The sequence below is a fragment of the Alternaria conjuncta genome (genome assembly GCF_024043145.1).
Source record: "Alternaria conjuncta strain BMP 0040 chromosome Unknown scaffold_7, whole genome shotgun sequence".
In the NCBI taxonomy this organism is placed as follows: domain Eukaryota; kingdom Fungi; phylum Ascomycota; class Dothideomycetes; order Pleosporales; family Pleosporaceae; genus Alternaria; species Alternaria conjuncta.
Genome location: NW_026250096.1, coordinates 975630 through 989125, shown reverse-complemented (window position 1 = coordinate 989125; position 13496 = coordinate 975630). Strand labels below are relative to the sequence as shown.

General features: G+C 53.1%; 5 protein-coding genes across 5 annotated transcripts; 2 read left to right on the top strand and 3 right to left on the bottom strand.

The window, feature by feature from the left end:
• Window positions 1-2719: 2719 nt before the first annotated feature.
• On the bottom strand, window positions 2720-4461 carry J4E85_005448 (uncharacterized protein; the record flags this gene model as incomplete). The annotated part of the gene is made up of 2 exons (XM_051469693.1): window positions 2720-4097; window positions 4154-4461. 2 exons carry the CDS (start codon window positions 4459-4461, stop codon window positions 2720-2722), a joined length of 1686 nt encoding a protein of 561 aa, XP_051326524.1.
• A 541-nt stretch (window positions 4462-5002) lies between these two features.
• J4E85_005447 (uncharacterized protein) lies at window positions 5003-5956 on the bottom strand (the record flags this gene model as incomplete). Its single annotated transcript, XM_051469692.1, has 2 exons — window positions 5003-5280; window positions 5341-5956. 2 exons carry the CDS (start codon window positions 5954-5956, stop codon window positions 5003-5005), a joined length of 894 nt encoding a protein of 297 aa, XP_051326523.1.
• Window positions 5957-7974: 2018 nt separating this feature from the next.
• J4E85_005446 (uncharacterized protein) lies at window positions 7975-10581 on the top strand (the record flags this gene model as incomplete). Its single annotated transcript, XM_051469691.1, has 2 exons — window positions 7975-8442; window positions 8494-10581. The coding sequence occupies 2 exons, from the start codon at window positions 7975-7977 to the stop codon at window positions 10579-10581; spliced, it is 2556 nt and encodes an 851-aa protein (XP_051326522.1).
• A 342-nt stretch (window positions 10582-10923) lies between these two features.
• Window positions 10924-11609, bottom strand: J4E85_005445 (uncharacterized protein; the record flags this gene model as incomplete). The annotated part of the gene is made up of 2 exons (XM_051469690.1): window positions 10924-11055; window positions 11373-11609. 2 exons carry the CDS (start codon window positions 11607-11609, stop codon window positions 10924-10926), a joined length of 369 nt encoding a protein of 122 aa, XP_051326521.1.
• A 286-nt stretch (window positions 11610-11895) lies between these two features.
• Window positions 11896-13089, top strand: PXR1 (telomerase inhibitor; the record flags this gene model as incomplete). The annotated part of the gene is made up of 3 exons (XM_051469689.1): window positions 11896-11918; window positions 11973-13011; window positions 13063-13089. The coding sequence occupies 3 exons, from the start codon at window positions 11896-11898 to the stop codon at window positions 13087-13089; spliced, it is 1089 nt and encodes a 362-aa protein (XP_051326520.1).
• Between the last annotated feature and the right edge of the window lie 407 nt (window positions 13090-13496).

The window sequence follows — 13496 nt, the reverse complement described above, 5'->3', positions numbered from 1 at the left end:
GGAGAGATTCAAAGACACAAAGTGGGCGATGAAACAAGAAGAGGAGATCTTGGGCCGCTGCTGGAGCGTGGAGAGAAAGCGGGCAGGACAAGAGGGCAATAGGCAGGCTTGGAGGCAGCTGCAGCGCACCTTCCTTGGCTGCCACCGCAAACGCACCTACAAGGAAGGAGCAAGGGAGCGTGGCCAATGAGGGGGTCCGAGCACGAGTTCCCTCTGATCGATCGCACGTCATGCCCATCTTGCCCAGGAACAACCTCGCGCCGGCAATTACACTAGCCAGCTGTTTGCAGTGGGCGTGCACGGTAAGGCTGCTGCCATTGACGCCCATCTGAAACCCATTGCTTTTGCCCGCCGTGGGATCCAGCACCCAACGCCTGTGGCGACGACTGGGAGAGCCACCGACGTGCAAGCGCCAGTGCAACGCGTCGGTGAAACAACTGCCCCGTCGCAGCCAGCTATGCTGCAAGCCGGTGGATAACAGCTATCGTATGCCTAGGGAGTTGCCCCGGAGCGCAATGCACAGCCTATCGAGTGCCAGACGGTGGCACACTCTGATCCGAACACTAGGGGCGCATGAAACTCGACAAACTGCACCCTGGCCTTAGGTGCAGCTCAGCTCAACCACTAAAGCCACACGCCCACATCCCAGGGGTACGCAGTCCACGCTGCATCGCTACCCTCGTGGTCCAGAAGGGTCTCTCGAGGCTACCACCGACATCTCATTTCGATCTCAACTCCAGCGCACGGAACTTCTCCTGCATCGCGATCACAAACTCGCAAAGGAGATGAACTGTCATCTGGTCGACCACCTGCGCGAGAACTCATCTTGGAACACTACGTGAAAATCGGGTACCTCGTCGTAGTGCGCTCCGAGTATGCCGTCTTCATGCGCGGAAGCCTTCGCTACCATGCCTGCGTGTCAGCTTACCCCAGTACTGCACCCCACTCAACAGTCATATCGCATATGCCGCATCCGGTCTACCGGCTTGTACAGCTCTTGCTCTTTCTTCTGTCCATTGCGATATTCTTTCATCATGCGGCTCAGCTCCTGTTGAAAGGCGCAACGCTCAGGTGCCGGCTAGGTACCCGTCAACAACGTCTGTGGTTCCATTAATAACCTCCTAAGCGAGTCTTTACAGATCACGATGCGGAGCCTCCTCCGTGATTAGCAGCGTGGGGCGGACGGCTCATCATGGTGATCAGCGGGTAGCCGCAACTTCGACCTCAACAGCGTCTGTTCTCTCGTGCGTCTAAACCCGCAAACAGGCTTGTGTAACCAAACCGGGAAGTATGCTTCCAAAGCGGAGGGCACCGGCTGGTCCTTTTCGGTGCTTGCTTGACTCCGTCCGTGAAATCTCCCGCCCGACGTTGACAGTGCTGTCGGATCGGAGCCCAGAATTCAGGCCGGCACTTGCGGAAATACGATTTTATGGCCAATCAGAGAAAACATTAATCGTATCATTTTCTAATCTCAAACTGCCTACTTGAATTCTAAGACGGTGAAATTGAAACCGTATACAAACCATCAGTCCAGGAAATGGGAAGGCCAAATGGACAAACACCGGGCCTCACTCAATTCTACACGCCCTGCAATCCAGTGTCTGTTCATTCCAACCTTCTCACCTGATTGCAAAGCTGACGTATGCTCTGGCACTTACTTGTCATGCGCTGAACTCATGACATGAACGATCCGGCAATAAAGCGCTCACGCGACCTGTCATGAGCTGCGAGCGTGTTTTGCGCCGGGGAAGTTCCCTTGACCCTTAGAATGTACCTGGATGAGAGCTCATGCTACCCTTGCAAAAATGTGCCACTGCGGTTCTGCATGGTACAGCCTGTGGGCATGGCACTTGAGTGCGATACCCGACCAGATCACCATCAGAAAGTTTGCAAAGGGTCGCATTACTAGGCATGTAACGCTGTAATGTACATATCCACATTGATCCTGTCCCTGAATGTCGATGGGTGTTTGCCCATGAGCCGTTAACGAAGATCATGGAATGCACAAGGATGTACATTATCTGTGAAAATACCGGATACATTCGGGTAGTTGCGCTTGTCAGTGTCTTTACAGTAAGTTCATTTGACTATGTAATTTCACGTCGCTGTCGTCACAGACGAGCCTAGTGATCGTACTGACACCAGACCATGTTTCAAGCGTTTTGAGAACGCTATACATCATCCCGAAGCCTGCTGGACGGCATTTCATCAACCCGATGTTACTTGAGTTGAATCAGCACAGTGACATGGAGTTAGAAGAAATGACCATGAGATTCAGCGATGATGTACCTGGGTCTGCTAGCAATGGAAATTACAGTTGCTTCTATCTGTTCTGTTCCTGACCGATACATTGACTTGTGTTCCAAGACACAATGGACGCACTCTCGTTCTTTCGGACATCTTCCGTGGTAGATTATTATTGTACGAGAAATGAACGAGAAAGCGTTCTGCGATCGAAGGCATACAAAGCATGCTGAGTGTGACACGAACACATGATGGCAATGTTTACATGCAACTTTGTATCGAAGAGAAAATATTCGGGTATCTAGGTACTAACTTAGTGCACCAAAAAAGGTCTATGTCTATCTCTTGATTCCGCCGACAATGCTGACATGCTCATCGGCAATGTCTAATCTCAAATGATCTATGTGAAAACTCCAGACAAAGTAAGACATCGTTCATCGACTTCAGAATCTCTGCTTCAAGGCCCAACAAATATTTAGTTCCTTCGAGACCCGATCCTGAGACCTGGTATTCCCTTCAGGCCCATCTTGCCGACTGTGGACTTCTCCAACATGGGCGGCTCGGGGCAGCCCATCGTGTACGCGTAATCATTAGCGAGACGAACTAGATCGGCTGTAGAGATCTGCAGCTTCTTGACGAAAGTCTTGTTGTAACCAAGGAACGCCTGGTACGCCTTTGTCTTCGATGTCTCATCAACATTGGTGAAGGCTCGGTCAATGTTTGCTTGGTGCGAGGGTAGACGTGACACAAGGTCGACGGGGTAAGGGTTGATAGGCAGCGTCTTGTTGATCCTTGGGAAGAAGGCTTCTTGCTCGAAGAGAACGAGGACGGCACGTCCATCTTTACCGGCACGAGCTGTTCGGCCGACACGGTGAACGTACTGGTCGGTGCTTGAGGGGAGACCCAACTGAACGACGAGGCCAACGTTGGGGAAATCCATGCCGCGCCCGACGACGTCGGATGCGAACAGAATACCGCTTTGAGCGTCCTTGAACTCCTGGGTAGTGCGTGTGCGTGCAGGCTGAGACATGCGGCTATGGAGCTCAAATAGCTTGAACTGGGGCAGCGCATTTCGGTAGAGGTCATAGAGCAGTCCGACACCGTTCGCGGTGGTACCGAAGACAATGGCTTTGAAGCCGGTGGGGTTCTGGTTGTACTCCTCCTCGATCAGGGCTGACAACGCAGGGAAAGTCTGACCGACAGTAGGAACAGAGAAGAAGAATTGTGGTACGCGCTCGTGGGTCGGCACTTCGTTCGGGTCGACAGTCGAAAGATGTGTGTAACCAGGGAATAAGACGATCTTGGCGATGTCAAGAACCTCCTTGGGGAGTGTGGCAGAGAAACACATTCCTTGCCAGCCATCGTTCTTTGGGGGAATGCGCCTGAGTATCTTCTTGACCGCAGGTGCAAACCCGGCATCGAGCATCTGATCAGCTTCATCGAGGATAACCGTCTTCAGATCACTGAACTTTTCGCGAACTTCCTCTTCACCCAGAATGTCGTCAAGGCGACCGGGAGTAGCGACCAAGACGGTAGGGTTGCCCTTCATGAAGGCCTTAAGGTTCGAGGCACGGGAAGTACCACCAAACGCAGTATGGCACTCCATCTTCTGGGGCAGACACGATGTGACACCGTTGCACTCCTTCGCAATTTGTAGAGCCAGCTCGCGGGTAGGGCAGACGACGAGGATGGCGACCTTGCCTTTCCGGGGCATGTTACCGGCTAGGAGATTTTGGATTGCAGGCAGTAGGAAGGCCACGGTCTTGCCCGTACCAGTCTTCGCCTGTACAACACAGTCGGAGGAGGAACTGGGCAGCTCAGTGAGAACCTTTTGTTGAACAGGGGACATGTATCTGTAAGAGTCAGCGACCGTGCTGGGAGAGTGCAACGTAAGAAGGGCTATGCTTACTCAAATCCCATCTTGTCCAAGCCATTTAGCAACGCTGGATGGAGCTTGTTCTTCAGGTCGGCGAAGGGCTTCGGTGCCGCATCGCCCGCCGCAGTGCTGTACATCTGCCGTACGTCGACGCCCATATCTGGCTTCGGCAGCGTGTCTTCAACTCTAGGACGTTTTGGTTGCTGCGACATGGTCGAGCGAGCGTTCGCAGGTCCTCGCCCGGGTGTGCCATTGGTACGGTCACCGCCGCCACCGCCGCCGCCTCCACGGCCTCCTCCTCTGCCGCCGCGGGTCCATTTGCGCTTCGGTGGTGCGGACATGTCTGGGACTGGTGCTGGAAGTGAGGTGTACTGTCTGTGTTGGGTGCGGTTGAGTGCGAAGGGGATTGTCGAGATGAGGCTATGTCTTGTATTAGTTGCTAGAGAGCGCGGCTGAACGAGACGAGCAAGAGCGAACGGGCGAGATGAGAGAGTGTGTGAAACTAGTTTCATTATCTTCATTCGTACATACAAAGTAATCCGCACTGAGAAACTAGAGAAAAGTAGAGACGCCGAGGGGTTGTGGATACTGAGAGCGATCGTACCCTTAGTTCGCCTTCCGGCCAGAAAAAGTTCAGCGCCCCGAGTCAGTCTGTGCTTTCTGCGACCGCTCGCTGAGTCAGCCATCCTCCGACCTATTCACGCCCGTCATACTGACAACAACACCAACCTCGAACCATTGGCGCGCTCGTTAGCCATCTACAGGCGTACAGTCTCGAAATTCAGAGAGTGATATATAGGCACCCACTGCGACGTCTCACGTTCGAGCGGAGGAGACTTCTGGAGCACTCTGCTTCACCTAAGTACCCGTCACCAGCTACAATCAAGCCATGTCTAGTGCCTCGTGATCTACACGCATGATGCTGCTAAACGTGACCTCAAAGTCCCCAGTACCCTCTCTTTGCACAATATTGTAGCATGGCTCTATGAATTTGGCGTAATCTTCACCCACCAGCGTCCAAATCAACTCGTCTGCCGGAGTGTTTAGGACAGCAACGAGCCGAAATTTGATTCGGAAATGCGTCCGGAAAGTCTCAAAAAGTTGATACATGTATTCCACTACGTCATCAAGATACAATGCCCTGGTCTGGTCGTCAGGGTCTGCATAAGTGGCGTCTACTGTGGGGACAGTAATATATATTTCGACATCTCCGCTCGTACTTGGGTTCCGTAGTTTGTCCATTGTCATCTCCAGGAATTCGATCAGGAGACGTCGTTCCGCTGTACTCAGGGGGATCGGGGCGGCGGTATTGCATTTCGTAGCAATATCACTAAACCAGTCTCGTACCAGTGTGGAAAGCGTAGGTAATCGTGATGGATCTCCGAGTTCGCTGAAAATTCTCTTGTAATGGCTGGGATTAAGATACTCGTAAAGTAGTGTGTTGAGATCATGCGAAGTTGACTTTTTGACTCGCACCCAATCTTGCTGACCATCTGTCGCGTTTGGTGGATTGGCTTCAAGCCAGCGCTTACCCCATGTATACGTATGTGCGAGTAGTTGCAAGAGGCGAGGCAACTGCTTGATGCCCTTCCAGTGCACGAAAAGGCGTGCTTCCTTCTCTCGGTCGAGCGCATACAATGTGTCGCTGGCAGCTTGCTGGATCTCCCGGCTGACTCCAGTGATGCCAGAACTGTATGCAGTGGCCACCCAACGTACATGTTTGATCCCAGGAACAGTATTGAGGGCCATACGATTTGCGTTCCATTTGTAGATTTCTAGGCGAAGTTCTTCTGGGAGCGCGGCGAAGCCAGTTTTGAGTCTGTCGATTGAGTCCATAGTAGGGTGAATACTCATAGCTTTTTGCTTTCTGGCTATTGATACGGTGGTGGGCTGATACGTAGTAGGCCTTCGTGTCCTACTTACAGGTTGTCTGTGGTCTTTGATGGCTTTTTGTCGAAGTTTGACCCTCTCAATGACGGCAGATCTTAGAGTGGCGTCGTTTGGAGGTAAAACCTCAAGAGATGCAGATGTTATTGAAGGACTCTACTGTGTCGTAGCTCGAGAAAAGAGGTGTCCGTAGCGATGTAATAAGCTTACTGTGGGCAGTTTACAACCGTGGTTTCGCGTACCCGATTTTGTGTTTTCGTCTAGGTCTTGCTTGAAATGCAGTGGTTGTGAGTGGCTATCCAGAATCTCTATCACCAGATGTCTGTACCTGAGAACAATCCAAGCTACATGAAGAAATTCATCGTCGAGATTCATCAGAGCGCAGGCGCAAAGATTAGAAGAAAGGGCCCTCTCGTCACGATTCATCGTAGACCACAACAGACCTCGGAAATACCTAGGTACTTCGTTCGCGCGTCTACCAAGCTACCCCCCACCTGCGAATGCGCAGCCGTTAGCATGATTTGTTATAGCTTACTAATGTCGTTGCGAGGAGAATCAGGGAAGTGATGATATCTGTACTCCTGAAAATGAGAAGGATGTCTATGGCCGTGACGCACCAACAGCGCGACACAAGCATTGCCCAGGTGATGACCTGCTTGGCAGCGAAGCTTAGCTACGATCGCGCGCTAGGACGCAGACGGCATGATCGAGACCGCAATGGGCCTGTGTCCCCTCGCTGATGCAGGATGGCTAAACATAATAGCATTTGGCGCCAGACTTCATCAGCGCTGCAGACAGACTCGATACTGTATGGGTCACTCTCATGACATTAGCTGTTTCGCAAGCTCCAGTGCTCACCCTAGTCGGTTTGATCCCAAGAGACGCCCCAGCAAGCTTCGCAAGCGGTATCGAGAGACAACGCAACTCGCATATGATTAGGCCGAGGGGGCAGACAAAAAGAATCGCGCAACGCAACAGCCTAGCGACCCAGCATCGGGGATCCGCGTAGGTTCACCCGCGCATGGTGTGCAGCTGCAGCGAGCACGGTGTCTGCCTCCGCGGGTAACTTTCTTGTATAGCTGGCGACGACCCAGGCAGTGCTTTCTGCCCTTGCGTACATAACACATCGTCGGGCCTCCATACTCCAGCTAAACAACACCTGCAAACTTCAGGTGCTACTGATGAGACCGAACTTTTGCACCCACCAAGAGCCCCCGCCCAACCACTCTCCACCGTGGACAGACCCTGTGTTCCTTTGACGACTTGGCAGCCAAGAGCATTTGCGGCTCTTGAACAAGCCTTCTGCGCGACCCAAGCTGTACGTAACTGCTGATCCATCATACATCCATCCCTTCCTTCGCGCCCCACAAGCGTCCCGATTGCTGTCCGCTGTCCGCTGTCCGCTGTCCGCCTCGTGCCCGTCACGTTAGCATCCATGGGGCTGCGGCGCCGTGCACGACGGCTTGTCTTTGCTCACGCTAGAGAGCACTGCCACCATCACCATCGTCGTTCCCCGCGTGGGACCGCGAGACATCACCGTATTGCCACGATTACGCCGTGTCCACCGCAATGCTGACCAGAGGTGCGCGCTATCCAGTTGCCTGTCACCGACCTTGTCCATCGCCATCACCACAGCCCCCCGTCCATCTGAGACAGTTGCGCGTCGCCGTTGCGTGCGCCAGCCCCGAAGCGATCGCACAAGAACCACAACACCATATACCGGACACCTGACCGCGTCCTCCGCCGTGCTGGTTGCGCCTATCGTTCTGACTAGCCACGCAAAGCCATCTTCGCGATATACCTACCGACGGTCGCGTGCGCCTCCCGACACCGGTGCCTGCACGCAACAGCTCGTCCCGGCGGCCCAAGCGACTAGCTTGTACTGGCACATTTGTGGAATCGCGTGGGCTTCCGGAGACGACCGTCTATACTGCGGATAGCCGCATGATGTGCCTGGTACACGGAGTATGACTTCCAGCCAGACACGTGCAGCTGCTACTCCGTCCTCCCCAGTGTCGAGCCGGTCGTTTCTCTCTCGGCTCAAATCGCCCTTGACATCCAAGTCCCGCAACTACACCGAATTCTATATCCAATCAGATGACCCCCATCGCCATTACACGCCGGGCGACATCATTAGTGGGACTGTCATTATCAAGATCGTCAAACCCCTGAGAATCACTCATTTGGTCGTATCTTTGCACGGCTATGCGCAGGTTTTCAAGAACCCAAATACTCCCGGAGACGCCTACAAGAACTACTGCTCAACAGTCGGCTCTGGGAGAGGGAAAAAGGCAGTGAGCTACTTTGGCAATGGATTCGTTTCGCTGTTCGAGGACGAGGTTGTGCTTTGCGGCGAGGGAAGACTGGCTGAGGGTGTATACCACTTTAACTTCGAACTCGAGTTCCCCTCCAAAGGCTTACCCAGCAGTATTGACGTGAGTAGCGATTCGTCTGCGGTTGACAGACTTACTAACAACCTATCACAGTTCGAGCGCGGAACGATATCTTACATGCTCAATGCCACCTTGACACGCCCCACGACCATGTCGCCGACCGCGTCATGCGACACAAAGGTCTACCTCACCGAATCGATCGACATCGCGCCCGTGCCGCAGCTGAAGCCCCGTGTCATTTCTTTGGAACCCATATCTAGACGAACACGCGCTAGGTCGACACGGAAACGGCCAATAGAGGAGACGTCACATACACCCTCTGGCTCGGAGCCTCAGTCAGTGGGGTCCGCCTTGGAAGCAACTAAGACCATCGATGAGACGGAGGGTCCACGGAGCCCCTCGCCTAGCGACGTAAGCTATGAGAGTCAAAGGAGTAGTGGAAACGCTTCCGGAACAGAGTACGGCGTTCGTTCGATCAACACGGCTACAGATGGATCAAACTCACAGAATGGAAGTCGAGCGACACTGAAAGGAAAGACAATCACAGCCACGATCGACGTGCTCAAGGGCGGCTTTCTCAGAGGCGACCAAATACCGATCAAAGTGACCGTGAATCACACGAAGCATATACGAAGCTTGAAAGGTATCATCATCACGTTGTATCGTCAAGCACGAGTTGACATGCATCCTGCACTGCCTGTCGTACCAAACAGCAAAGGCGACAAGACCAAGTCAGAAGATTACTATCCGAAATCGAGGACTGGCCTAGGAGGGTTATCCCTCTCATCAGCTGGATCCAGTCACTTGTTCCGAAAGGATCTGTGCCAATCTTTTGCACCACTTTTCGTCGATCCCAGAACGCTCATGGCCGAGGTGAAGTGTGCGGTGCGCGTACCGGATGAAGCTTTCCCCACAATATCAAACGTACCGGGCGCAATGATATCCTTCAAGTACTACGTCGAGGTCGTTGTAGACATACAAGGCAAGCTCACAGGCCTCGACCGAATGGTGTCCAACGCTGGGCTTGTCAATCTGCCTTCAGCAGCTGGAGGCACCTCTGCCATGACACGTGACGATGCTAGCGGCAGTATGTTCTCAACTTGGGGAGGCAACTTTGTCGACACCGATCAGATTCGCCGCGAGAAGGGCATCATCTCTGCTTTATTCGAAGTTGTCATCGGTACCAGAGACAGCGACAGGAACGGCAAGAAGAAACAGATACAGGAACAGCCGGCTGATGACAATGGCGCCTACGGAGGATACAACGATGAGCAGGGCTACGATCAGTACTACTACGAGCAGGACGAGAACGGGCAATACTACGATTACAATTACGATCCAACGTATGACGACGTCCCCGGATATGAACAACATAGCGTAGGCAGAGCACCAGGGTTCCCTGTGCCTGCAGATGTTCCTCAAGAAGAGCAGGGGATATCGGAGAAAGAACGGTTGCGACGAGCAGAGGAACGCTTATTACCTTCTCAACCACCAGATGCTGCTGGATCCTCTACGCCTTCAGGGGGTGCTCAATACGGCATACCTGCGTCAGCGCCCGTGCTGCCGGAAGATGATGATCCAAACCCTCCTTACGTCGCAGTAGCTTCGTCGTCTTCGACTCCAGCCCATCCTCCGCCTCCATTTCGTGCGACATCTTCGCCAATGTTGTCGTCACGCATGACATCATCACCATCGTTACAGCGCCGTGTTACGAACATCACAGATGACGAGACGAGAACTATTCGGACTGCGTCCTCGCATACCATACATCCCAGTCGATCAGAGCCACCCGTTAATGGCGAAGATAACGACCCATCAAAACCACTGCCGCCATTACCACCCCAATCGTCACACATGGCACAAGGCTCCGCACCAGAGTACGTCGCTGGTTCGTCATCACATGTCGAACCTACCGATGACAAGCAGGAGATGCAGCGACGTAGACTGGAAATGGAAAGAAGTGCACCGCCCACAGATCATGATGAAGATGGAGAGTCCTCACATGCTCTTTCAGCGCCACCACTCAATAGAATGCAGAGCTTACAATTGGTACCCTCGGCGCCTGCGCTAAATGACGAAGACGAAGATCTCGTGGGCGCTGTACGCCCAGGTCGAAGTACGCAAGGTGCGCCGCAAGATAGCAGGCGGCAAAGCGAAGCCTTGCCGGAGTACCGGAGGTGACATGCATGACAACGGCGTTTGTGGTATTTCAGGCGCGACCATGCATAGAAAGGAGCGTTGCGCACAGCGGAATCTTATGCGGGAATCTTTTCAAAACGCAAATTTACAGGAAATAGTTGGGTGGTCGACTCTTATGATATCCTTGAATTATATTACATTACTTTGATGCCTGAGCCCTCAACTTTGAGAAGACATTGCCTGCTTGTTCTGCCATGACTTGGTCTATCACACTTGAGACGAGAATCGTGACTCTTATAGTGGCAAACTGTCCCTGCGACAGGCCCGCGATATTCTGCGCATGCCCGGCTCACCACTCTCTCTCTGTCCTCAGAGGTCTAGGGCTCACTTCATCTCCCGTAGTCGGCGTTCGAGGACGGTCTCGAGATCACGAGAGTGCGCGTTGTGTATCTTCTGCAAGCTCGCTAGCTGCCTGCCCATAGCGGTTTCGATATTGATCTTTTGACCGACAAGATCCTGGAGACGTTTGAGCTGTGCTTGATGGGCTGTTGATCTGAGGTACTGTTAGTCTGTGGCTCATCATCTTTTCCATGACTACGTTGCTTACGCCTCAGCCTCGTGTGTGTCAAAGACTGCATTGATAGAGTCTTCCAACTCCTCTTTCTTTTTGTTGTAAGCTATACCTACATTCTTCTTCGACATGTCATGATGCTTGCGTCGCTGCACATGTGGTTAGCCTCATGTCTCCGACGACCGAATAACGAGGCGAGTGTGGGTCATAGACGCGAACATGGAGACGACAGTCTGCTGGTGATGGGCCCATCTCAACATACGTCGTCTACCATCTTCACCATCATTTGTTCCAGCGGACCATCGGAAGTGCGCTGCAAAGCTTCTGCCTCATCATCTCCAGCATGTTCATCGTCGATCGCGCTATTGCCTTGGTCGAGATCTTCTGCCTCATCAGCTTCGTTGATGACCTGTTTCCGTGAATGCCTTGCGCTCTGGCGAGTGGTGGCTGTAGAGGGGCTTGTGAGTGTGGATTTCTTGGTTGCGCGCGGTGGTGCCATGGCTGCTGTTGGTAAGTGCTGATGATTAGTGGTGTGGGTGAAAGTGGTGATCAATCGTTTTGCCGTAACCTTCGTATTGCGAAAGTCGTTGTGGCTCAAGTGATGGGAGCTTGTGAGTTAGAGGGTGAAAGTCGGAGGCTTGGATACGGCGAGGGATGGCTTCCCCACATGGATGGCGCCAAGATTCCGCGCTAGCGTGCATCCACAGTTTTTTCGGGCTTGTGTTTGCGGACTCCCGCTTTCTCTTCAACAATCACGAAATTGCTCAGTCTGTCCAGTGTTCAGCATGGGTCTCGCAGCGCCGAAGAAGTACGTTCGCCAGTTTGGCTCTGGCTGTTTCCTGCCAAACTAACGCCACACCAGTCGATCGAAGATCTCCAACGATCCCCAAAACACCACTTGGGCGAACAACACGTCGCGCTTCGGCCATCGCATATTGACCTCGCAAGGATGGCAGCCCGGCAACTCACTGGGCGCGACAGACGCCTCCCACGCCGCTCACTATACCGCTGCCTCGCAATCGCACATCCGAGTATTCCTCAAAGACGATAACCTTGGCTTGGGCGCAAAGCGAGGAAGTGAGCGCGCTGAGAACTTTGGTCTTGCAGGACTAGAGAGCATTCTTGGACGTCTGAATGGCAACGAGGCGGAGGTCAAGAAGGAAGAGGAAAGGCGAGAGGAAATTGAGAAGAGGGCTTTTGTCTACCGGAAATACGGCATGATGAATTTTGTGAGCGGTGGTTTCCTAGTGGGCGACAAGATTACCAAGGGCTCGGACATCAAGAAGGAAGTGGAGATCAAGACTGAGATCAAGACTGAGTCGGAAAGCGAGGATGGCGCATCGGCCAAGAAGGACAAAAAGAGGAAGCGAGAGGAGCGCACAGAAGACGAGCCTAAGGTGAAGCGCAAGAAGAAGAGTATGGATTTGCGCGACGAAGCACGGAAGGAGGGCGACTCATCCAAGTCAAAGAAAGACAAGAAGGACAAAAAAGATAAGAAGGACAAGAAGAAAGACAAGTCGAAGAAATCAAAGCGGGCATCCTCATCTGATGCCGAATCTTCCACCGACGACGCCGCCGCTCCGGCATCTGACCCAGAACCGCTCACAGACAAGGCACGGCGGAAGGCCGAGAAGAAGGCACGCAAGGAGGAGAAGAAGGCGAAGAAGGCCCTGAAGAAAGCTGCAAAGAAGGCTGCGAAAAAGGACAGCTCAGACGACTCGAGCTCAGAAAGCGAGGAAGACGAGAGCGCGCCGACAACGATCTCATCGGTACCTGTGTCGAAGACATCTACGCCTGTTCCCGCGGGCCTATCATACACTCCAAGAGGCATGCATGCCGTCAGACAGAAGTGGATCCGGCAGAAGAAGGCTGCGACTATGGATGCACAAGCGATGAAAGAGGTATGTTTGCATTGCTATGGCTTGATGTGCTTTCCACTAACGTCTCCATAGATATTCATGATCAAGACGCCATCGTAGACTCATCCTGATGAACCGATCTGTACATGCATAGCGAGGAGTTGTCAGGGTTTTTGGTTTAGCATGCACGTGCCGGGTTGTATTCTCAAGTTCCGGGCCATCGCGATAGAGAGCATAGAGATGCCATGTTACACTACGCCAAGTTTGGCTCTGATCTTGATCTTCCTGTCAGTTGATTGCGTCGCGTTGCATGGCGTGGTGTGGCTGTAAGCTTCGTACAACGGACAGTCGGAGCCCGACGATTGCGTGGCAGACATGGTCAGGTCGGGCCTAATAGGGCTTTACATTGATAAGACTCTAATATTCCCCGCGTTTGAACCATCGGTCCTAGTATTAAGCCACCGGGCCCCTCGTCAAGCTTACTGCGGCTGTGGAGGACGGGTGCGCAAAGGCAAGGGGCATTGTTG